Source organism: Ictalurus punctatus, chromosome 18 (assembly GCF_001660625.3).
Source record: "Ictalurus punctatus breed USDA103 chromosome 18, Coco_2.0, whole genome shotgun sequence".
NCBI lineage: Eukaryota > Metazoa > Chordata > Actinopteri > Siluriformes > Ictaluridae > Ictalurus > Ictalurus punctatus.
The window spans coordinates 6,024,364-6,049,192 of record NC_030433.2 but is presented as its reverse complement, the minus strand read 5'-3'; the positions used below and the strand labels follow the sequence as shown (position 1 = coordinate 6,049,192).

The window sequence follows — 24,829 nt, the reverse complement described above, 5'->3', positions numbered from 1 at the left end:
TGCAGAAAACAAAAGGTGAAATTCAACCAATATGTCAACGAAACAAGTTCGACTGAGGATTTCATTTCAAAATATATCACTGAAGATCACATAGTCATTCAGGGTGGATTTTTTTTTCCCTTTAAGGTCACTGCCTTATATACATTATAAATAGTAATTACAAGTACATTGGTCATACACAATAAATTAATCACACATTCACCATTGTTTGTTATCTGCACATATTTTAATATGCACAGAGAAGTCTTATTTGCATTGTAATCTAAATAGAAACAAAAGGTTTGCTTTAACTCAAAAGCAAACTTTGAAGCAATTCTTATTTAAATAGGTCTAATGTGAGTGTTTGTACATGAACATAACAAGTTAAAGCTTATGTCTATGTGTAGGAGTCAATCATCAACATGATTCACAGAATACTGGAGGCTGATGGGATCACATCCTTATCAAGTTCCCCAGAAAGCCAAAAATACAGCCTATTGCAAAATGTATGCACACTGTATTAGACCTGAAAACAGATATAATAGTGTGGTACAGGTACACAAACTATGGGTTGAGATAGAGGAAGACGAAAGAAAACAAGCATGCACTCATTTGTCAGAGACAATGGGCTTAAAATGAAATTCAGTCCTTATGTTTTTCAAGTGTAACACCAAAAGGCAAATATTTCTTATCCAAAATAGCCATTTTAGGAACAGAACAAACAAACAAACAAAAAAATTACAATCATGACAGTCAACAATGTCATATATTCTGCGTTCATTTTATCTTTAAGGAAGAATTTTCAAATCATTTGTCCACCTGCACTTGTGTGGAAAAGCATATTTATGTTTTACATAATTCACATTGCTGGTTCAAAAGTCCTCAGTGAGAGGTCAGAGGTCGCTTTAGACCAAAAGAACAAATGTTTCTCAACTCCAGAACATGGGAAACGGCCTGTTTTTTGCATCTAACCAATAGGTGTGTACAAAAATGCAGCACCAGAGTCAAATACAAAGCAACTCACTTGGGGTTTCGTCACGTAAAAGGTCTCACAAGAGACGGTTTTGCGTGAGACACCAAGTGATGGTTGGATGAAAAAACGTGGCAGTTTGATGCACCCCTTAAAGAGACTGGAGATGAGAAAGCATGAGAGAACTTCAACCAGTGAGACAGAGAAAGAGGTTTTTCTACATAGCAAAGTCTTAAGAAGTTTAAATTCTTAATTTTCTTAAGCCACTTCTGATACAGTATGTACATAATACTCTTTGCGCATCATAATATGCAAAACATTGTTATTGCGGGAGGAAAGAAAAGAGAGCGCTTTCTTTTGTGACATGGCTAAGAAGTTTCACATGCATTTAAACATGCAATTGGCTCACTGATAAAGAGCGCATGGCTTTTCAAGATATACAAACAGTATTGAGTACAAAACCAAGAACTGCACACTTGGTCATAAAATAAGTTCATATATCATCGTAAAGTGCCATATACAGTATTGTTATATCATTAGAAATAGTATTTCAAGTATTAACACTATTGACAATACACTAAATGTAACTAATTTTTACTCAGATAGTATTTGCATGCTCTCTCATACGCCATTCTTACTTACAGAATAGACAACAATTAAAGAAGAGAAAGCAATTGATACTGTTAAAGGCAGATCAACAGAAATGTCCGGAATTTCAGTAAATATAGGTTTCTAAACACATGAGGTCTGCACAAACATAGTAATAATAATTACTCTGATTGCTTTGTTTTTTTTTTCTGAGAGATAAAATATACATACAGCACTTAATGGACACAAGAGCATTCACTATACCAACCTATACAAAAATACTCAAAAGATTGTGAAACAAATAATTGCTAGGTTAAATTAGACCTTATAATGTGTCCTGTTTTGAATGTCAACTTGTGAAGATGAGTGTCAACTTGAGTGTGTGTGTGTGATGCGTTATAAGAAATCCAGTGCGATGAGGCGCTAACGCCAATCTCCGAAAATGTTCACTGTAGAAGATCAGCTCCATTCTCTTCTCCTCATAAAGGTGCAGAAGCTCATAAGCGACTCGGGACAAAGGAAATTCCTGGGTGAATACCGATTCCTCCCACCCCATGTCTGTCTTTAAGAAATGAACATTCCCCCACTTTCTCTTTCTCTTTCTCTGTCTCACACCACGGTGCTGACAGATGGGTCGGACAGGTTGAGCTGGCCCGTGATGTCTGTAGGTGGGTACTGCTGCGAAGAGAAAGAAAGACAGAGGCAAAAAACAAACAAACACACAGGACACAGGTAATTAGTGCGACTGTAACCCTTTTCACTCACACAGAAGGGACGTGCCTTCAACGTTACCTCCTAAGGCAGTTCAGAATTAGGTTAATCAAAAGTAGACTAGGATGTCATTCTGATGTCATTTCTGATCAATCTTTTATAAATCCTCCAGGATATACACTTGGTTGCCACTTTATCAGGTTCTATGGTGATTTTTTTCCATTGATGGATGTGGTAGAGGGGGACTGTCACATTGTGTGTAACAATATATGGGCTACACTAGGAATAAAACATTTGGGGGCATGCTGTTAAAGTAAAGTAATCAACGACAGAGTGGTGCGATGTGGCCAGGCGCGAAGTGGAGTTGCTGCTACCAGCCCCATGTTGATTATTTTCCAATAGCAGCACATGCTGAAGTGTTTTCTTTCGCTTATACCACAGCAATTTGCCAACAGATTTTTTTTAGGTCACACATTTTATCTACTTATAGTTATCTTTCATGTTGTGGAATGTCAGTGAAACAAGTTAGTAGATAGTCCTTCCCTCCGCAGACTCTTCATAAGACAGAAAATGCAGCTTGTCAAGTTGAAGTGCAACTGCAAAATGCAAAGTATTCAGTCCTGAAGGCATGTCCATGCTGGACATTTTTAGAAACATATCCTTATATAAAATGGTTACACAAGTTTTCCTTTTTTTTTCCTTTTTTTTTTTTTTGTAGTTTATGTGGAACATCCACCATTCACAGTCGCTGTGAATTACAGTCAGAATCAGAATCCAGAATTCAACAGTGCTGTGGTATAAAATGAGGTTGGTTTCCCCTGGTAAAGTGGACCCTGGGTGTATGTGCTGGATATCCATTGCACCGGATTTGCCGGTTCAATTAGAATTTTGCCTGGTCTGTAATGTGTGATTTGATCTCTCTTTTCTGTGACTGTCTTAGGAAGCATTCAGACTTACACAGAAGGGGAAACAGGATCTCCAGTGCATGTTTCTTTCTGTATATATGTATGCATAAGTCAACCCCTTCAAACTGAACAAACATGCAAATCATTTTAGACAGTACCCTGATATCCATGATCTATTGCTATATACACGTGTAAGGTATGCAGATACTGCCTTACATGTCTAAGCCACATTGTTTTTGAATATATGTAACCGCTAATGTCAAAAAAAATGCAGCAGAACTGGAGCTCCTGCTTTCCCAAACTGTAACTTTTATCTAGAGTGGGTGCAGAGAGAAAAAGCTGGTTGATATCTGCAGTGCTGGGTCATAAAAACACCTCCTGCCATGCAGATACCTTTTTGCTACGTCGCTATATTTTGTTTGTTTGTTGCATATACTGATTGCTGCCATGTTACAATGGCCAGGACAAAAACTCAATGTCCTGAATGATATGACGGAGGTAAACAATATACCCTGCCATTGCAAAATGCAGCGTAGCTCAAGCCTTTGATTTTTTGTTTTTGTGAAAATTGGAGATAGTAGAATAACTTCAATTACCAAAATTAGTCAAAACTGAATTAACACACATTCACATGCTGAATGAGAACGATTAAGTGTGCATATAGTAGGCAAGTAGGCTTAATTCCAGGAATTCAATTCAGATTGAATTATTTAACAAACAAAATTTTTGAAAAGAACCATGGACACATGTATCCATAATACCGTCTTCACAAAAATTCCAAATTTCAAAATTTTCCACATTTTGAAATTTAATTCTCCCGATTCAAAGCATTTGCAGAGATGGGTAACTAATACTTATATAGCTCTCACATCTATGTAGCTATTTAGCTGTTTCAGTGCATGCTAGACTATGGAATACACCACAGCTTCTCAACCCAGGCCCTGGAGCACCCTCTGCCCTGCACATTTTAGTGTTTTCCCTGCTCTAACACACCCTTTCAACTCAAGAAGGGTTGTATCGGGTGTCTAAGAGCAGGGGAAAACCACTAAAATATACAAGAAAGGTGGTTCTCCAGGACCAGGGTTAGAGATTTGTGCACTATGGCATAGTTTAGCTTGCACTGCATTCACCTTTCAAGGAACAGAACATAAAGCAACACTAGTAAACACTTGGAATCATCAAAACACTGCTGGATCCTCTTTTTTAATTTTTTTAAATCCAGCAATATTGCTGATGACACTGTAGAGAGGGTTTGTGTTTTTCGCAGCCTTGGCATCGCGTCATGGCAGTGCCTCTGGCCCCCCTGTGAATACATGTGCCCGTTGTGTTCTCTGAGGAGGCTCGCTGTTGGCACTGTGTATCAAAGCCCACAGCGCCCCCTGATGAGAGATAGTGGATCAACAAGAGAGACAGAGACATAATGCTACTACCTCTACCATCATCACAGCCACGAGGGGAAAAAAGATGCAACTACTTCTACTACTTCTATTACTACCACGACACACTCTGTGTTTCTTTGACAGACATGTCGCATGCTTTCGGGAAGACGAGAGGAGCTGTGTGGCATGTATGTAGGGGACATCAACACTCATAAATCCATATATATCCATCGAGAGAAATTAAACAGTGATATTAAATAATAAATAAAAAATAAAAATAATCAGTGACCGACAGGATGGTTTTGTTGCTTCTCTCCTTTCTGGATGTTTTTTTTTTTTTTTTTTTTTTTTTTTTTTAAATCAAGACACATTAAACCCTTTATCTAGAGTTATTTATCCTAAGGCTCTCACACACATATGCACATACACACTCAAACCAATACGAATATAACAAGCACAGATTAGTAGATATATCTAAAATAAGGGACATGTTACAGGAAATAAGTTAATCGTGACTAAAAATCTGTTAAAACTGGATTAGCTCTGGAAAAACTTTTGAAGAATTAGATTTCCCAGAAGTGTGATCATCAACCAAGGACGTTCCACGAACAAAACCCCCGATAAACCCACACAAAACAACATTGTTGACTATTTTTGTTCTTCTTTGTATGTGATATCCTTCCTAGAAGGAAGACTGTGAATCTCCCATCCTGTTTTTTTTTTTTAAAGCAGAACAGCATTTTAAAAAAAATTTTTTAAACAACATTTTTACGAATTTAAGACAAATTTGTTAGTATTGGTTATCTGAGGAGAGTGGAACTCTGGGAAGTCCAGTTTGTCCTGTTGCTAAATTGAAAGAATGTCAAAGAAATTAAGGAGCGAAGGAGAATTTATGGAAGAGCACTAGAAAATCAAAATGCATTAGCATTAGTAGTCTGATGTTTCCATGCCTTGAAAGAGATGATGTGCTGTTTCAATAAGAAAAAAAACAAGGTTAGTATGAGTGATAACACACACAACAGTGAAGCATGCCGCTGGGGAACACATAATGCAGCATATAGGAAGATCACATTCACTTCAATCATATCGAGCAAATACAGGAACGTGATAAGAACACACACATACACACACATACAGAACCATACAAACACCACTGACACACTACATCCAGGACTAGCAACACCGGAGAGAAGCAGCCCAAATGAACCAGGTGCTTTGCGTTGCCCCCCTCCTCTTGGATCACACCCCCCTTACATGGTGACCCTCCAAATATTGCACCTTTTTTTTTGCTGTGTCCTGAAAGCCCTAAATTGTCCCTGCTGTCCTCTTTGGGGCAAGTCCTAACTGACAGATGAGCTTAGGATGTGGACCGAATGGCTGACTGACAGACACGTGGCCGGAGTGGAATGGGACTCTCTTGGATCGGACATGAGATGGCATTTAAGACAGGAAAATAGGAAGAGAGACAGAAAAAAAGGAGAGCCTTAGAGAGAGAGCAAGAGAGAGAGAGAGAGAGAAAGAGAGAGAGAGAGAGAGAGAGAGAGAAAGACTAAGAGCAGGAGATGCCATTCCTTAATCTCCTTACCGTGTCTTTGGAGGACCTACGTCTCTTGATGCTGGAGGCCAGGGTGGTACTGATGGACCTAAAAGAGGGTTTCTTTTTGGGGTCGGGCTCTGCTCTACCACTTTTCCTATCCTAAAATAAATATATACGTAGAATAATTATTCATGGTCTCTGGATGAGTGACACCGTCTCAGCCTGGCATTATAACCAAAACCTCTTCCACCCCCAACCCTCCCCACAAACAATCTTACCCCAAACTATATGTGTGGAGGCTTGGGAAAACCTTTCACATTGTCAAATTGGAAGAATTTCTACTATATACTGTGTAAATGCGGAGAACTACAGGCTTGCCTGAGCATAAGTAAAGTTCTAGCATTTTAAATTCTGCTAACGCATCAAAAGTGAAAAGGGAGGAAATTCCATTTGAAGATTTCTTTCCAATTCCAGTGAAAGACACCCTACCTACCTATACATTTACAACCTAATCTGCTTATGGAAAACAACACTGCTGCCAAATTTTACGTTTACAATTTCAAATAAATTCTCACTTTGATTATCAGCACATCATCCCCTGAGGTAAAAGTCAACTTGTGGCATTTAAACACAAATCGGCTCTTCACTCCTCTGATATCTGTTCAGCGATGGGGAAATAATTGCTGATTCATTCATCCACTTCTGATCTGTTGGCTAAATTTCTTGTCTTTTAGGTTTTGGTTTGCTATGGCATGCAGCTCTCCAACAACTTGATCAAATCAAAATCACACAGGGCCAGCAAGATTTTAGACATGTTTAGGCAGACTGAACTAAAAACGTTTTTTTTATCGCTGCGTTTGTTAAACTAGCTCCTTATTTGCAGCTAGATAGCCAAAGTAAGATCGAAAACTTGACTAAATAAAAACATTTCCCTGTTGTTTTTGGTGAAATGTATATTACTAGCACAAATACCCAATTTTTCATCATATTTGGCCATATTCAGCCACAGTGACATCTTATTGGTTTTCCCAGACCGCCACAATATGTATTAAAGATATAATGAGGAGAATACTTTCTCCACAGATAGGAAAGAGGTAGGGTGTGTTCTTAAAAGGGCCCCGTTTAGCACTGAAAGCTTTATGAGCTTTTAAAGAGGTACAACCACTTGTAAGGTGTGATGGCTCTACCTAGAAACATAGTCCTAGGTCTGTGTTGTCAGTGATATGGTTTAAAATTTCTCCCCTCCTTTTGCAAGTAAGGGTCCTTTACATGGGTATCACCATAGACTTCTGTGCACTGGTCAAATTCCACAGATATTCATCCAGCAACCATATGGTCCATGTTTAAAATATAGTTACACTCTACGTTTGGTCCCATCCATCCCTCCCTCCCTCCCTCCCTCCCAGCATCCATCCAAGTGCCCCACGGCTATTCTCTGGCCTCTACATTATGCCACGAGGATACAGCACAAGACTGAGTGTGTTAGTGTGAGAAAAGCTCATATTTAAGGTATTCTTACATCCTGAGTCTCTACAGAGGAAGAGGGCTGCATAGAGGAGGAGAAAAGAAAAAAATGAATATTTATCCACTTAAAGATCATTAAGATTTTAAGATCCATAAGCAAAAGCAGAAAGAGCGAAAATGAGCTTGCTGAAGAAAATAATGCCACTGATGAAGCCAAGCAACTCTTAATATCACAGGAAATCACAATAAAACACAACTTTTGGGGGGTGGGCAATAATCAAATGCAATCAATAAAATGCCAGGGCAGCAGAAGATATAATATGAGTAATTACATACAATATACAGTAAATACCATTTTGAATCATTATACCTTCTTTCGGGTATAACGGAAATTCACTCCACACAAAAGATGGGGGGAAAAAGGCTACGTTTCTTTTTAATAAGTGTGGTGTGAATTTCTATCACATGCAGGGTTTGGCAGTGAACAAGAAAAGCGTATTATGGCACAAAAGCATTTAAACACTAGACTGTTCCGGAGTATTCTTTCATATCCTTATTGACTTCTAATATCACCTGACACTTAATTTCAAAAACACAACTCAGTACCTCTGTCACTTAAAGTTAGCACAAGAATCTAGATTATATCTAGTCTTGTACTAAATTGCATTAAATGTATTGCTTATTTCCTGCACAGACCAATTTTAAATCAATACTAGATATAATCTGTAACTTTAAGGACTCAGAGGTTGAATGTAACTGAAATGAAGTAGCATTGAATGAGCAAGAGGTTAGTGTTGGCATGGCAACTATGCTGTGCTCATTCAAATAAAATGCATTGGATAATGATCATATTAAAAAAAAAAAAAAAAAACCCACATGAAATAAAATAAACATAATCCCTAGCTGAAATAGGAACCAGGATATTTGAGTTGATGTTTGTGTTGACATTCACAGCTAAATCCCTAAAATGTCCTTGTTTCCTTAGCGTATAGGGATGAGCAGGAGGGAGTCGTAGCTGTACCGTGATATGCGTAGACCCGCAAAGAGCATCGCCACATTGAAACAACACCTACAGCTCAACAGAGCACATTACTTAGTTTGCACTTCATTTTATTGGTTAACATCAGTGTGATCAGTCTCTTTTGTCATCCTAGTTTACCGTCAGGTGGTGCACTTTGGAATAACGTGTGTAGATTGCAAACTGGATCTTTATTCTATCTGATAAAACCGAAACACGAAATGAAAATTTGGGCAGATTATTCAAAAGTGCGACACACCCGTTACACACACAAGCTAACCAAATCACGGTGCAGTACGTACATGTCAAAGGTGGAAGTTTATGCTTTTAGATGTTTTTAGACGCACACATAGCATACACATATTCTAGAATCGTTTGACAGACACAAGCTCTCAAAGCTCTCACATATGCTAGGATCAGAGCAATGTGTTAAGTCCTGCTAAGAATTAAGACATATAAACACAATCTCAAGGCTGCTATTACAGTCCAATTTACAACTCTAAGTGTCCAGTAGTAACACTGTGAACCTGTTTCCCATTAGCACCAGCTATAAGCTTCTCCTTCTTAGCAGGAACCAACAGTCCAACATCTTCTGTGTGCACCAACACAAATCCACACAAAACAGTCATACACAAATGGAGTATTTGTGTGCATCATGTGTGATTATGTGTGTGCTCGCATGTGTAACGTGTATGGCAGATGGTTTCTGGACATCGATTTGCAGACACAGACACGAGACTGTGATCTTACCTTACTGTGGCACCGCTGTCAGTTCGACAGCAGCAGCACTGACCTTTTGTCAGTGTGTACAAAGTGCCAGCGTGAGGCTGGCCCACCTCCACGTACACATCACAGTCTCCTAGAAGCCTTGTGAGTTTTCCTCATTCACTCACCCTCCCTCTCTAAACCCACAGCTCTGCTGGGGAGGACTTGTGACAAGCCATGGGGCATAGGGGCAAATCAAAAGGCTGAGCGAGAACGGGTGGTGAATAAGATTGAGCTGGTTTTGCTTGACAAGCAAAGCCTAAAGCATTTCTTCATAGATCTCCGCAACTTACTTCCAGATATCTATGCAGCGTATATTCTCGGACTATGCAACTGCTGAGTTGCGATGAAGAGGCCGGGTTAATGTAAAGGTTATTGCCACTGCTTAAGACTCCATTCACATTGTCTCCACTTTATTTGGCTATTCTCTTTGGGCTAGCCTTGTAAAAACAACTCCACAGAATTCATAAATATGCTACGCTTTGAATGCAAAAGATTAAAGTACTCCTGAACGTGCCATGTTGTACATGTAATGCCCAAAACCTACTAAAAATTTCCCAAGAACATGTCCTCCAACCATCCTGAATAGTTAGCCGGTTAGCTAATTTCTAGTAAATTAGTTTGCATTTGTCAAAGATAAAAACAAAAATAGGATCCTATCTGTATCTTGATTTGAATTGTCATATTCTCCAGGATTTATTTAACCTGTCAAAGTGTAACATAACAACCAACATTTTGTTCACTGCAACATTAGTTAAGCTAGCTGGCTAGTTAAAGCTGGTAAACTAGCTTTGTCATGGATAGATGCAAATGATAATTGAGTATCAGTATTAGTCTTTTGTCTTATTCTCAGTGATGTCTTTAACCGTAAACAAACCTGAATATACAGTAACACATACGATTTTGTTTATAATTAATGTTGGCATGCAGGGTAGAACTAAAAAATGTCTGTTTTTGTTTTTTTTATTATCCACTTTTCTCTTTGGTCATTTGCCAATTTCTACACACTAGCTCTTCCCATCACATGATAGCTCCAAACAGGGAAGGGTAAATGCTAGCACAAGACACATGAAGCCAACGCATTTTTTCAAATGGCTGCTCATGCTACATCACAGGGCAGTAACACACTCAAATGAAAGTGCTATCTTCCCTCTTCTGCATACATGAGCTCACCGACTCCTACGATGGACTAGTGATTCTCTGATTTACAGAGGATAGAGTAATGCCATCCCTCCCGCCCAGTTTCGTTCTCCTGGACTCCCAGTCATGGATGGCTGAAGTATCACTGGGAATTGATAGGAAGACCTGGGAGCCAAGGAAGTTTGTTTTCAACGAATTTATTACTGCTACCAATCGGGTGTTTACCACAGCAGCAGCAAAACCAGTTGGAGCCAGATATCCAAACAGATTTAACCATTTAAAAAAATCATTGTTTTCAGTTCAGGGGTACTTTAGAGCATTCCTATAGTTCAAAACATAGTTTGCAGCTTAGTTTTAGGATGTTCTTATGCACCTACAAATCAAAAGGAAAGCTCAGCAAAGATGAAGATAGTGGAATAAATTAGTGTGCTTTACATACTAAAGACGGAGTCCCAGCTGCACCCACAACTTGACTCACAGAACTCTCCTTATTGTCCTGTTGGGACAGACAAGAGACAGGGGTCTGGTTGGATTTGCCAAATACGTCCCAGACCAAACCTGAGGATTGTTTCCTTGGTTGGCATCTTAGAGGCCATGAATTGAGCAACAGTAAAGCCAGAGATCGTTGATCTCCAACCCATCCTCCAGCTAGGAAGGGTTTCACTGAAAAGTTACACCCAGGCTGATTGAAGTTGAACTTATTGCCAGTGATCTTATGATCTTTTGGATGGTGGCGGAGTTGCTGTCTTACCTGCAGGTTCTTTCTCCAGACGTTGACGGCCGCAAAGGCTAGCTGCATCTGCTTCCTGCGGGCGTCTTTGTGTCGCTTGTATGCGATCTCAATAAAGATGAGGAAGATCCCTGCTGCAATGCCTCCAGCTACCAGCATAAAGACCCCTGGTATAGTGAGAGATAGAGATATTAAGGAAATCACAAGGGACTTTTAGGAAATGTCAATTACACAAATGGAGACTTGGGGCCAACTCCTTAAATTGAGTTTCAAAAATGATTAAAAAATCTAGTTAGGCTAACATGGATGATTAAGGAAAAAGAAATAAAGAACAGAAAAGGCATTGGACAAAAAAGGGCTACAGGACCTTACCGCTGCAGTTTTTGTCCAATCTCTTTTAGATTATCTGCAGCTGAGTGCAAACCATACCTGCCATGTTTTCAAAGGTGAGTGTGGCTGGGGCATTGCTCCTTGAGTCACACTCCTGGTATCTCACCCAGGTTTTATCCAGGTCCTCCATGAAGCCGTTCTCATGGGAACTGCAGGAAGTCGAGGAAGGGGGAAAAAGTCAATTATTATTACAGGGTAGATGGTTGTGTTAATTCCCAAAAGACTGCATCCGAATGCACATATATACATGGACACACAGACAGCAGAGCAGGGGTTGGGAGAAGGGAGACACAGAGAGATATGAGTAAGAACAATATCTCCGAGGATGGTATCTATGAAAACAAGACCGAACTAAAAGATACAGGAGCGTACAGTATTGATGCTTCGGCTGGGACAGACCTGAGAATAGCCAGGGACACATTCTGTTTCCAGGGGCTGTCCTTGCGCATGCCTATGCCAAAGCCCGAACGGAAAAACAGCTCTCCCGTGGTCACCAGGTCGCACTTCTGCGAGGCTTCAAACTCCAGCACCGCAGAGTCCCAGATGAAAGCATGCAGCTTGCTGTGGGGGGGGGGGGGAGGGTAGGAAGGGAAGGATGGGTTTTGGGGGGTATGGTGCAACAGTACAGTGAGTAATAACACACTTACGCCACTCTCCTTCTCACCTCTGCTCCACCCACTTGTGTGTGTCTTTAAATGTTACCAGAACTACAAACCGTCATCTCATAGGCAAAGGAAATCCAATGCAGGACCAGTGGACCTTTGTCCCTCATTGGATTCCCTCAGAGACGATTTTGCTGGAAACCTGAAAAAGGTGTTCCTAAGCTCAACATTAAGTCTTATGTGAGTGAGAGAGACATAGGTAGACCTGCTATGGGTTCTCAACTCAGCCTGACACCTGAAAACACCTGAGGCCCATGATTCCTTGAGTAAACACATGAGCAGACCTGCCGCAGTCGTTGCAGTGGTGACTCACTTGTCCCGAACAGCCTGGATGGCCTCAGCGGCGCTCTCGTAGTTGTGCTTCTCCATGTGGCGATACATGGTGCTCAGCTCGACCTGGCGCCGGAAGTAGATATCCACCGAACTCTGCTTCACTGTGGCGTAGATAAACTTGTCTGATGGGTTCCTCAACTGCCAACAGATAAAGCCAACAAGCCAATCATCATAATCCTGGGTTTCTTCTTATGAAATAAAGTAGATATATTACAAACATCAGTCAATCAGGGTGGCACTGTGGTGCAGCAGGTAACACTGCCACCCCACAGGTCCACGATACTTGGTTCCATCCTGACCTCGGGATCCTGTCTGCGTGGAGTGTCACATGTTCTCACTGTGTCCATGCGGGTTTCCTCTGGGTTCTCTGGTTTTCTCCCACCTCCCAAAACCATGCAAGTACACTATACTAAATTGCCCATAGGTGTGAATGGACCGGTTTCCCAACCAAGGTGTTGGGAAATAGATCCAGATCCTCCACGACCCTGACCAGGATCAAGTAGTTATTGAAGATGAATGAATCAATCAATCATTGATCCAATTAGTTATTTCAATTCCCCGTCACACTATTGAGCAGCAATCAGTTTTTCTCCATTAGCTAAAATTGGAAAAAGTCATAAAATATGATAAAATAACAAGGATCTTACCCTCGGGTCATTGATGCCGGTGATGCGCTCCTCAGGCCGGTCCAGCACCAAGAAGGCAGCCAGGTTGGCAGTATAGGATGCTACAATGATCATAGCAAAGCCGGCCCACACCATACCTAGGATTCTCGCTGAGAAGCTACGCGGGGCACCTGTACGATGACACAAAACCGACAAAATGTTAGGACCAAAGATCTCTCAAAAATGCTACAAATAATACTAATAATAACTAAAAGCTAGTGAGTTAGTTAACGTTATGCTAAAAAGTTAGGCTAATAATCCATTTATTTAGCATCTTTATGCAAGATATGTTAACTAGCTCACATGAGCTCTCTGTTATTATTAGCAAGATTGCATGTTTTATTTACATTCTTTTTTTACTTAACTCTGGTAAAGCTTAGTCTCGTCTACCCATAATATTCTTCCTGGAACTCTGCAGTCTTTTTTTTTTGCTGTTGTATCCCTATAAAATCCACTATAGCTAATGTTTCTCTTTGGATTTATTCTGACTTTATGGTGTTATGCTGGGAGACTACAATTGCAAATGCAAATTAACTCTCAACCTTTCTTTCGCTCTCTTGTATACAAAATAATTATGCAATGGCACTCATCAATAGTTGAGAAACTACTAAACAGTAAATCATATTTGGGCTAATAAAATATGTGAAAATGTATGATTCCTAGATAAACATCCATATAGCTTCAAAGGAAAGCTGGTAATTGAACTTAATGATAATTTAACCTCATGAATGTGGGTTGATTTCAAAACCAGTGTGCTGCATTTGCTGCCCAATTATTCATAGACTGGCCTTTAGCCTGGCATTTTGTGATGTGAGCAGAAAACAAACTGTCAGTGTAACCTTCTCCAATTCCAGAGTTCAGCAACACTCCCCAGGAGAACCACATAGCCGAGGATAAGGTGAGGGCATCTTCTTCTTCTTCTTCACTGTTTACTTTAAACCTTCCGAATGGGCTGAAACCAACCAGGCAGAGTATGAATAGGAGTGAACTGCACAAAGTTTTGACAGATTTTGACATGCCTAGGTCCCTTAACAAAGACAACGACAATGACAACATCTGAATACAAGAACAGGTCCAAATATAGACATCACGAATGATCTAGCAAGCTGTGAAGACCAGGGAACAAGATTGATCTCACACAGCACAGCCAGTCACATCTCCCCACCTCCAAGCTGACAGCAACTGTGATGCCCCTTTTCCTCCAGTAAAGGAAACATGCCCAGAACACACGAAACAAATCTCAGAGACGCACCACATGGAAGACGTAGCAAGTCAGACCAACAATGTGTACCTGAACCGGTCTAGTAGGTAAAGCATCACCGCCACCACATGCACCGATAGACCCACCAGCAGCCACAGCGTGCTCTGGAACGGCTGCATGAACGAGTCCAGCGTACTACGAGGGATTTCCTGTAACACACAGCGACGTGTCTCACATTTCTTACCATCTGTACTGTATCTAATGGATCCTACAAACCTTTGGGAGATACTGTAAGCACTTAGAACTGATACACAACAATTAAATACATCTATGATAGCAGGATATACACAAATATCTAAAATATTTCATGAAGCAGTGATTTATATTGTCAAACTGCAATAATATACACAGATGAAAGGTATGAGTCTTTAATCTTTTTAATGGCTAATCCTCTGTGTAATGGTGGCAACAACTGTGCTCTTTCACAAACTTACTAGCTGTGAAATGTAATAAATATTTCATGCGCCCACCCTGGGAGAAGCAGGTGTACCTTTTTCACAAGGATGGTGAGGCCCTGATATTTGAACGGTTTGGAGAATTCAATGTACTGAGCTCGTTCATTGTTTATCGTTAGTGGAGCCACGATCATGTCTGCAAGGCCGCCCAGGAGCTCGCCCATCATGCCATTCCACTCCTTCTTGTTGCTGTTGTTCACCTGTGCCCAAGTAAAAATGAGACATAGTAAGATAAAATAATAATATATATTTTTTATTATTATTAATAATAATAATAATAATAATAATAATAATAAAAACACACACATATACACACTCTAAATAGAAATGCTTAACCTAAATTTAGCCCGAAAGGCTTACCCTAAATGTAGCCCGAGAGGCTTAGCCTAAATGTAGCCCCAAATGCTTAGCCTAAATGTAGCCCCAAATACTTAGCCTAAATGTAAACCCAAAGTAGCCCGAAATACTTAGCCTAAATGTAGCCTGAAATGCTTTGCCTAAATATAGCCTCAAATGCTTAGCCTGAATGTAGCCCCAAATGCTTAGCCTAAATGTAGCCCCAAATGCTTAGCCTAAAAATGACCTAAATGTATGAAATGCTTAGCATAAATGTGATATTTTATATAGTATGAGTAAATTTAAAGATGTCAGGTAACAAGAATCATTTATTGCATGAAAATAATCTGGTTGAAGATATAAATCCAAACTCACTCTTTCCTGTGTTCCAAATTTCCCATCAGCCACCAGATGGACCTCATAAGTAAAGTTCATAGTCATGGCCAGCTTGATCAGTAGGTCAACGCAGAATCCATAACAGCACTGAGGGACTGTTGGGCGTCCTGTAACCAAACCACGTGAAAAACCAAGCCATGTGAAAGAACAAATTCTGGACAGATAGCTGTGTAAACAGGCACACCGTTCTCTTAACACTCACTCCAATAACATCCTGAGGTGGTTTATTGATCTTAAAGCACAGTGATTTGCCAATGAATAAAAGGTTTTAGTTATTAATAAACAACAACACATCATACACTAGCCACCTCACTAGCCTCACAATGAGACAAAAAAAAAAAAAAAACCCATAGCTTGGCATGTTACAGAGAAACCTGAAAGTGCAAATTCTTCTATCCTGAAGACTTTCCAGTGAAAAACTTACTACCTACTGTATTACTAAGCTCTGAGACTCCTTCCAGAACCTTTTTACGAAAAACTTCATATCAATTATTATATTTTTTCTATGTTAAATAACAAAATCCTTACACTTTATTAGCCGTAGATTATTCTGAAGTATCCATCATACAAGTCCCTGTGTAAGTTGTCACTACAGAAACGCTAACGCATTAGACCGAGCTCATTCTTATAAACAGAGCTGCTGTGACAGAAAATTATCACATACAGTACATATATAAATACCTACTGTTTATATATGTACAGTTGCAATCAAAATTATTCCAGCTCAAGCACACCTGGTGCAACTAATGAATTCCTTGATTAGTTGCATCAGGTGTGCTTGAGACACCTGTTTTGCATATTTGTGCTGTTGTGAGGGATTCTACTCAGGGGATTGAATAATTTTGAGACTGGAGAAGTCATAATAAGTAGCACTGAATTTGGGGAAACCACTTGATGCATTCGTTGTGTTGAACTATTTCAGTTGCTTTTGTTTGATTTGTTCACTGCAAACAGCTGAAAGTCTGTACACTTTTACAATAAACCTGATTTGCAATGGGGGTGAATCATTTTGATTGCAACTGTATGTATCTCATATCATAAACGTTCCTGTTATATTACCTGGGATGGTTTCATTTGGTCCAGTGCAGATCACCTTTTTAATTAGGACTCCATTTGGTGTGTACTCTTCCCTGCAGGTCCCATCCAGCATTGTTGGCTTCACGTACACAAAAGGCTCCTGATGTATTGTGACTATCTGTAATGAAGCAGGAGGAAGATTAGTTAAGGGGAACTGTGTGGTGAGTTATCTCAAGGATGGGCCAGAATCTGTGCCACAGCACAGAAAAGATTTTGTGCACCAACGTGTTGCAGAAACCATGGCTGGTATTTTTTATTTTAAATTCCCATTCAATATTCACCATACATTTTGCTAGTTTGCAAGCTGGATATCTTATCTCAGAAATAAGATATGCGTTGTTTAAATGATACTATACTTTTAGCCATGTAGACATCTGGAAACCTTTCGGTCTGTCTGTATCTCCTCCAGGCCAGATGATCTTCCTCTGCTTATTTAGCACCACCTGAGGGGATAGCAGGCTAAAATAAACTCCAAGTGACCTAGATGTAGATCTTTTGGGTGATTTTATGATTGGGGTGCCATTTGTGTCCCACATATTTACAAATATATATGTAAAGTATAGGTAAAAGACAGCTTAAGCATGAGAAAAGTGTCCTTCACAACAACCTATTGGACAAACTATTGTTTATATTTCAGATAAGTGACATAAAAGATTAATCCAACAGCATTTGTAGATCCCAGTCCACTATAAATACGCTCTACCTCAAAATCGACTCATTAGATGCTTCCAAAATCCTACTATTTTTGCATTAATGTCTGAATTGATTTTACATCTCATGCTTGAGACATGCTTATCCATAACCCGTCCAATATAGGTTATGAAAAATATACATTTTACATTCCCTTGATCACATTCAGCCCTTTATTTTATTCTATGTATAATATTGTGACATTTAGTAATGAGGTCACTTTAAAAGAATTACTCTGTTATGCAAATGACAGTCAGAAAGTAAATTATTAATTAAAAAAAAGAATACAAATCATTAGAAAGTCCTTAGTGTCCTCATGCATTTGCATGCATGTTCGTTAAACACATTTTGTGCATTTGCTAATTCTATGCTCAACTTAAATGCTAACTCATTTAAGACTAAAATACAGCCAGTGTCAGCAAAGCAAACATCTTAACATATGAGATTGTTGTCTGGGATGGGTTAACACTTTAACTGAATAGCTGAATGCTTGCTTTCTTAGATTCTACTGTTATGCTGAATAATTTAATGTTAAAAAGTTGAATTTTTAGAGTTACAAGGACTAAATGGCACCACAATTGCAGAATCATGCTTTTAATGCTGTTAATATTATCTGACTAAAAAAAAAGGCCGCACACCTGAGTTCCATTATAAATGCCGACTTGAATCAGCCTGCTCTTCTGGTAGTTAAGGATGCTGTAATGAGCGTACTTCCTGTCTCCATCATCATTAAACTCCACTCGTCCTGTCAAGCCTTCTGGGTATTTGGATGACATCAGAACCCTGCATGAGACACCAGGGAGAAACGAAAAGCTTTTCTCTCACACAGACAAATGATTAAGTTTATGCAAACACAGTCAAATTTATGCAGAGTACATCAAGGGGAAAGAAACTTCCTGGATCAGACAGAATCTTGTCTGTTCTTGCTTTCTAGCTGCACGTCATCCTGACCTTTTAAAGAGCGGCCCAGTCTTCCAGATGTTTGTGTTGCCCACACAACCCCGAGGCGGCTCAGTGATGTTCTCCTTCTCGAAAAGCTCCTGAATGGACTGAGCCACGACCGCCACTGCGTCGCTGATGTGTGCTGACTCATTCTTGCCGTTAATGAGCTGAAGGCCAATTAGTCCTGTGTGTGTCGGCATCAAAATAATCCAATAAGCCGGCTGTCTCCTGCCATTAATAATCCTACTAATATTTTTAAAAATAATAAAACTTAAGCACCCTATGGTATAAAATAACTACGAATGAACGTTGGGAGATATTATATTTTAGATTTAAACATCTATGTGGCCCTGAGACTCAATGTCAGAGAATTTATATCTCACAAACTGCACAACAAACACCTGCCAGAGAGTTTAATATTGTTCAGCTCTGCTAGAATTAGTGATAATACTATAGTTAAGGTTAGATTAAAATCACAAAAGGGAATCCCTTGATATAATGCAGACAATAAATCCTGGATAAAATGCACAAGGTACATCCATTTTATCCAGGATTTATTGTCTTCCTTTAAAAACCTATTACAAGACTAATCTCAAATGAACTATTCATTTAAGTAAAGGACCTTAATGGAATTTAACATCAAGATTTTTAAACTTATATCATTAAACATCTAAGACTTACTCACAATCTAGTGAAATATGCTGAAAATAATACAGCAGGGAAAAAAATGCTTTTCCAATGTCTCAGCTTCGTCGTCCCATACGTACCATCAGGAGCTTCACTCAGAGCTTTACCAGACATCTCCCGCTCTCCGACTAACCATACGTAGCCAGAGCCAGTCATGTTGAGAAACCGAGCGGTCTTGTATACGGCAGCAGCGTCGTCTTCACTGTAGGCAAACACTGTCCTTTCAGTCTACTCTAAAAGCCTCTTCTATATAGAGTTAACTGTATAAGCACTTTTTATAACAGGTTTGTAATTATTTTTGTGTTGTATTGTTCTGTGACTGTAATGCATAATCAATTATTCTCTAATGTTGTTATAGTAAATAAAATGCAAGGATAGATTAATTCTGCCTAGAGGAGGCCATTCACCAAATCTCAGTGACCAGGTAAGAATGGCATTAGTCAGAGAAGCAACAAGGTAACTTTCAAAATGATGCTACCACTACCATGTTTCGCTGTTTTTCACTTTTCCATTTTTTAGTAACAGATTTACTGGTGTTCTGCTCGATGATATCAGAGTGGCCCTCATTATGCATTACTGCACCATGATTTGTACTCAGCAGTGCCGGTAATGTTTCAGAGTAATAAATAATGTCTCACCTGGCGGACAGAATGATCACGCGAGCCTCCAGCTCCTTGGCCTCCAGCAGCAGGGCAGTTAAGTTAGTCTCTTGGTTGAACTGGAGGACTTTCTCTGCCTGGGATCGGGGCACACAGTCAGTAAAAGCTAGCGACACTTCCCCACCCCAGGACCATGCTGCCTCTTTAATCTCTCTTCACTGCTTTGGTTGAATTGTCTTTGCTTTTGTGTGATTGAAAAAGGAGGAAAAATGACAGCGCTCCAAGGAAAACTGGATAAACTAAAAAAAAAAAAAGCTAGAGGGGGAAAAACGTCTGTATTGTTGCATGCAATGCTGAGGGTTATCAAGGCTCCAGAGAACGGCGTGCATGTTAGAGGTTTGGGGAGAGAGGCCAATGCAACCGGAAACTGAAACCGGGAGAAAGGGTGTGAGAGGTGAGAGGCTTGATCTGCCCAAAGAAAAACAAAAGAAAAAATAGAAAGTGCTGCGCAAAAGGGAGGAAGTAGTATCTGGGAATGTGACGTGTCCCACACTAGCGCATCTAAACAAAGGAACAAAGGAGCTTTTTTTCTATTTGATCTGAATCATGCATTCCTTTATTTGAAAGGGAAAAAAATGATAATGACAGAAGCGGAGCGTGTTTACTTTTCTCTCTTTTTTTTGTCTTTCTGGAAAACTGAAAATCATAATCGTTCAAAACAAGTCCATTCGTCATTTAAATCATAAGGGTACCAAAAAAAGAAAGTCTCGATGTAAAAAGAAACACGTGCTACCAAGATAAGGGCATTTCTGGGTTGGCCGATGGCTGACTGGCCAGATTCTAGTTGCAACGTTTAAGTTGGTGGGCGGCGTGCATTGACCATGCAAGTATACCTTAGGTCCTCGCTTGTTGTCATAGGACAGTTGGTCGAGGTTTTCATAGTTCCTTTTTTTATTCTGATGAGTAATGTGCACAGAGAAAATATGCAGACACAGAAGAATATTATAAACAGTTGAAAAGGATGGGCAATAAAGCAATCTAACAAATTTTCCTGCTCCAAATTGGAAGTCCTAACACCGGGGCTTTCAAAAGCATCAGAGACTGCTCTAATTCATCACTGACTCGTAACATGTCAAAATAACTGATGTCTTTAGGAACAAACAGTGGTATTCTTCATAAATTAAGAAAGGGACAGATGAAATCTCAGCTTCATGCCAACACGAGTAAAGCATTTTAAAGTCTAGTTAAACCCAAAAGTGAAAAGGGAAAGTGAAAATGGCATTTAAAGAGTTCGTTATGGCTACAGAACAGGAACACTGCGGACAATCGGACAATCAGACAACCAGTATCCGATCACAAAATGAATAGTTTAGGCTTGTGTTGGTTTTGCTGCAACACGTATCTATCCAACAACTTGATCAAAGCATGACATTCACTGTGTGAGGAAATCACACTTAGCTAGCAAGGATTTACACACCTTTAGGTTATTACCAGGGTGGTACAAAATATTTTGTACCTTTAATACATATCTTTCCAGTGAATTGTGGATATAGTACACCTTTAAACTGATCTAAGGAACGTTGTACATAAATGGACCAGATTAGTTTTTAGAGTAAAGCTTTAATGGTACATTACACACCTTCCTAGGTACAATATAGCATACATGCTAAAAGTACAAAAGGTGCATTGTTAACTTTACCGCCTGAAAAATAAGGAAAAGTTATAAGTACTATTTATTTATTTAAGTACTATTTTTTTCTAAGACTGAAGATAGTCTAGGCAAGATTAGAAAGTAAACACAATAAAAATAAAATTCCACTTAATTTTGGTGAAATATATTTATGGTTTAACTTCCGAGTATTTTGTTTGACTGTTTATGGTATGACTTCTGACCAGAAGGTCGTGAGTTCAAATCCCAGCATCGCCAAGCTGCCTCTGCTGGGCCCATGTGCAAGGCCCATAACCCTCAACTGCTCAAATGTATAAAGTGAGATATATGTAAGTCGTTATCAACAATAGCGTCTACCAAATGGTGTAAATGTAAGTGGTTTCTTTAAGTTGAGGTGTTATATTATGTTATAGGAAGTCCCAATTTTGGTAAAGAATTGAGAAGTCACAGTGACATCCAATGGGCTTTCCCTGACCACCGCATATGATCAAACACATGTCCTGCAAACATTTCTGAACAGGCACCTAGCCTTTAAAGTGTACTTTTATAAAAAAAAAAAAAAACAAAAACTAGGACTACTAGGCTAAAATTAGGAGGAATTGGAAAATAGCTAAGATTCATTAGAACAAGGGGACTAGCACTAGGAAATAGGATAACTACTAACTAACTTGAAAAAAGTAGCAGGGACTTACTAGGGAAGTAGGCTAAAAGCTACTAGAACTAGGAAGCAGGAGGAATAGTGAAATTACAGAAGCACTATATGCTACATTCAAATGGGGTCTTGTTTACAAGAAGATTTAATATGAATGACCCATTTGTATGGTATTCATATCTTTTGAAGTCCTGTAGAAAGAAGGAAAAAACATGTAAATCCTGTTTGTGGTTGATGCTAAGTGTAATCATCATGAATTTTAGCTGAGTACATACATACAGAGTATTTTTTTTAGTAATTTACCAAAATATCTGGTGGAAAATGTTGATATTTTCGGTAGTTTTGCCTTGGTTCCACTGTCATTATGTCTTTCATTGTCCATATAAAAGACTTTATGCCTATGTAGCTAGCTGAATCATTAGCATCAAATCGTTAACTAGCTTGTACTTACCCAGTTGCTTTGCTACAGTGTTTTCAGTGTTTGTCTTCCCTTTACAGAAAAAAAGGAGTAATGCAACTCAAAAAGGAGGAATGCAATTCAGAGTACTAAAAATGTCGTAGTAGCTTTGTAGTAATGTTTATAAATGTTATCTCGAAACATTTGAATGTTCCAAGAAGCACATGATCCTAGAACCATTTTGCTGACCTAAACTTGTTAGCTGGCTTAATGAATAGAGATGGAGATACTGCAGTAGGAAGAGTTGCTGTATTTTTTACTGCAGCATATTGCATTCTTCTCATCTTGTGATTTTTTGAGGGCAACAGCCTCAGGAGAGCCTTAGCCATGCTCGGACGGTGCAGGGATCTTGTGCAGTGGTATAAATAATCTCTTGTAGCACAGGAACATACAGTTCTGTACTATATATAAATCTGAACTCAGCCTGATTATGGGACTAATATCCAGTTTTCATTGTTGTTCTGATTTTGCTTCTGGTTCTAAATGCAGGTCTTTTATAATTTTGTACATTATGCACGAGGTTAATCCAAAGCACCATTATACAAATCTGTTAGGGTCTCCTGTCCAGCACCTATATTTTTCTCTACACAGTGTTAGTAAGGATGCATGTTTTTTTTACCTCACTGTATCTGACAATGTGGTACATATGAGCGGAAAATAGTTCACTGCAGGGAATATGTTCATAATTTTAATAACTATCTGGAAAATTTATGTTATATGATGTAAAGGAATTCAAATATGCAAATAATTCTATAAGGAACTTGATTATTAAAGGTTTTGCTTTGATAAATAAATTCAACACTGCATGCATAATAAGGAAAAACAGTTCCACACCAGCAGAGGTCGCATTCTTCAGAGTTCTAGCATGACCTCTGCATTTTTCAGTCACTTCCTGGTTGTTTTCCTTGATAAACTTGTTATCTGGTTATCCTGGTTGTTCGTTAAAATTAACTTATTGCATATACTTGCCTATACCTTGTGTTTAGTATGAGTTCTGAGTCATGTTACTTTGTGTTGTCTTTACTGTATGACACTTTCACTATTGACCTTGCTATTTGGATTTTGGACTCGTTTCGGTCTTCTGGAATAAGAATAAAACTTTCTGCGCATGGATCCTCAAACTTTGTTTTCATTCTGCAGAAGCGTCCACTTTTGGAGAAGCAATATGTCTTAAAATCGATTTCATTTTTAAGCATTTAAACTTAGGCTACAGTATTGGTTAACACTTTGACTTTAGGACTCCACATAAATGGCAGCTCATTGGATTTTATTTATTTATTTATTTATTTGTACATTGATTTAAAGAAAGCTTATGTAATTATCTTTTTTTTTTTTTTTAATAAATGTTATTTCTCAATCTATTCCGCACATGCAGTCACCGGCATAGATATATAATGATAATGGAGAAAATTGATTAAGTGATTAAGCTTTTATTTACTTCAATCAAGTTTGTGAAAAGTGTGACTGTGTGATGTTTGCTCATTTGCAGCATTATATTTTTGCTGTAATAATACAAATATTCGAAGGACACGTCTAAAAACATAATGATACAATCCTTCAAATCCTAACTCTTGAATGAAGCAACAGTCAATTAATTTATGTTAAATGTGACCCTTTTGATTTATTGTGATCGAAAAGAAAACACGGTAACACCAATGACACAATGAAACACCAGTGACACAAAGAACACCAAAGAATGGTGTTCACATGAAGAGAGGAAACACCTAGTATGAAATTATGAGACATATAAGAATATTTCTGATAATTGAAAAGAGACAGCAGACTTACCATGTGCCTTTCTTGATGGATTTACAGGAAATAGGATGCAGGAAATACAAAGTGATGTCAAAAGTATGGATTTTTCCCCCCCAGAATAAGAGTTGTTTGTTGCGCGGTAACACTAGTAACATGACTCCAGGGGACAGCCATTTCCATCATATTATTTATAATATTTACTCGCCATTTTAGTAGTTTATATCATCCAAATAATAAATGTGATAGTGACATATACATTATTGCATTTAAAATGAGGGAGAAAATAATTTTTTTTATAACTCAAAATATGCCCCTAAACCTTTAGACATGACCATAGGGATAAGTACTATTATGGTACTTGTTTAAAAATTAATTTTTTTAGCTCATTTCTGACACAAATAGATATAATTGTTCAAATAACATTTTCCATCATTCAAATTTGTAACTCAACTATAGAGTCTATTTTAAATGTCAGCTTTATGCAAGTACTGGAGTCAGAAAATGTTTCTGTAGAATGACCCTTTTATTAAAAATGCTTGAGGTTCCTAAAAGAACACCCTAATGTACACTTTAAGGCCAAATGTATGTGGACACCTGACCATCACACCCATATGTGG

At 38.8% G+C, this 24,829-nt stretch overlaps 1 protein-coding gene across 4 annotated transcripts in view; it reads right to left on the bottom strand.

The window, feature by feature from the left end:
• Positions 1 to 240: 240 nt before the first annotated feature.
• The window catches only part of grin1a (glutamate receptor, ionotropic, N-methyl D-aspartate 1a), a 34,677-nt gene continuing 10,088 nt past the window's right edge, over positions 241 to 24,829 (bottom strand). The window contains exons 4-22 of one of the 4 annotated variants that reach the window (XM_017491927.3): positions 20,573 to 20,635; positions 19,719 to 19,816; positions 19,161 to 19,282; positions 18,403 to 18,577; positions 18,090 to 18,234; positions 17,118 to 17,204; positions 16,744 to 16,879; positions 15,664 to 15,791; positions 14,988 to 15,152; positions 14,528 to 14,646; positions 14,076 to 14,188; positions 13,219 to 13,367; positions 12,552 to 12,709; positions 11,976 to 12,137; positions 11,616 to 11,725; positions 11,208 to 11,353; positions 7,589 to 7,615; positions 6,118 to 6,228; positions 241 to 2,215 (exon numbers count right to left, since the gene is read on the bottom strand). In XM_017491927.3, coding sequence (XP_017347416.1) covers positions 2,147 to 2,215; positions 6,118 to 6,228; positions 7,589 to 7,615; positions 11,208 to 11,353; positions 11,616 to 11,725; positions 11,976 to 12,137; positions 12,552 to 12,709; positions 13,219 to 13,367; positions 14,076 to 14,188; positions 14,528 to 14,646; positions 14,988 to 15,152; positions 15,664 to 15,791; positions 16,744 to 16,879; positions 17,118 to 17,204; positions 18,090 to 18,234; positions 18,403 to 18,577; positions 19,161 to 19,282; positions 19,719 to 19,816; positions 20,573 to 20,635 — 2,283 coding nt within the window. In that variant the 3' untranslated portion in view covers positions 241 to 2,146. The remainder of the gene's footprint in view (positions 2,216 to 6,117; positions 6,229 to 7,588; positions 7,616 to 11,207; positions 11,354 to 11,615; positions 11,726 to 11,975; positions 12,138 to 12,551; positions 12,710 to 13,218; positions 13,368 to 14,075; positions 14,189 to 14,527; positions 14,647 to 14,987; positions 15,153 to 15,663; positions 15,792 to 16,743; positions 16,880 to 17,117; positions 17,205 to 18,089; positions 18,235 to 18,402; positions 18,578 to 19,160; positions 19,283 to 19,718; positions 19,817 to 20,572; positions 20,636 to 24,829) is intronic. The other 3 variants (XM_047161896.2, XM_017491929.3, XM_047161897.2) reach the window with 3 other exon arrangements.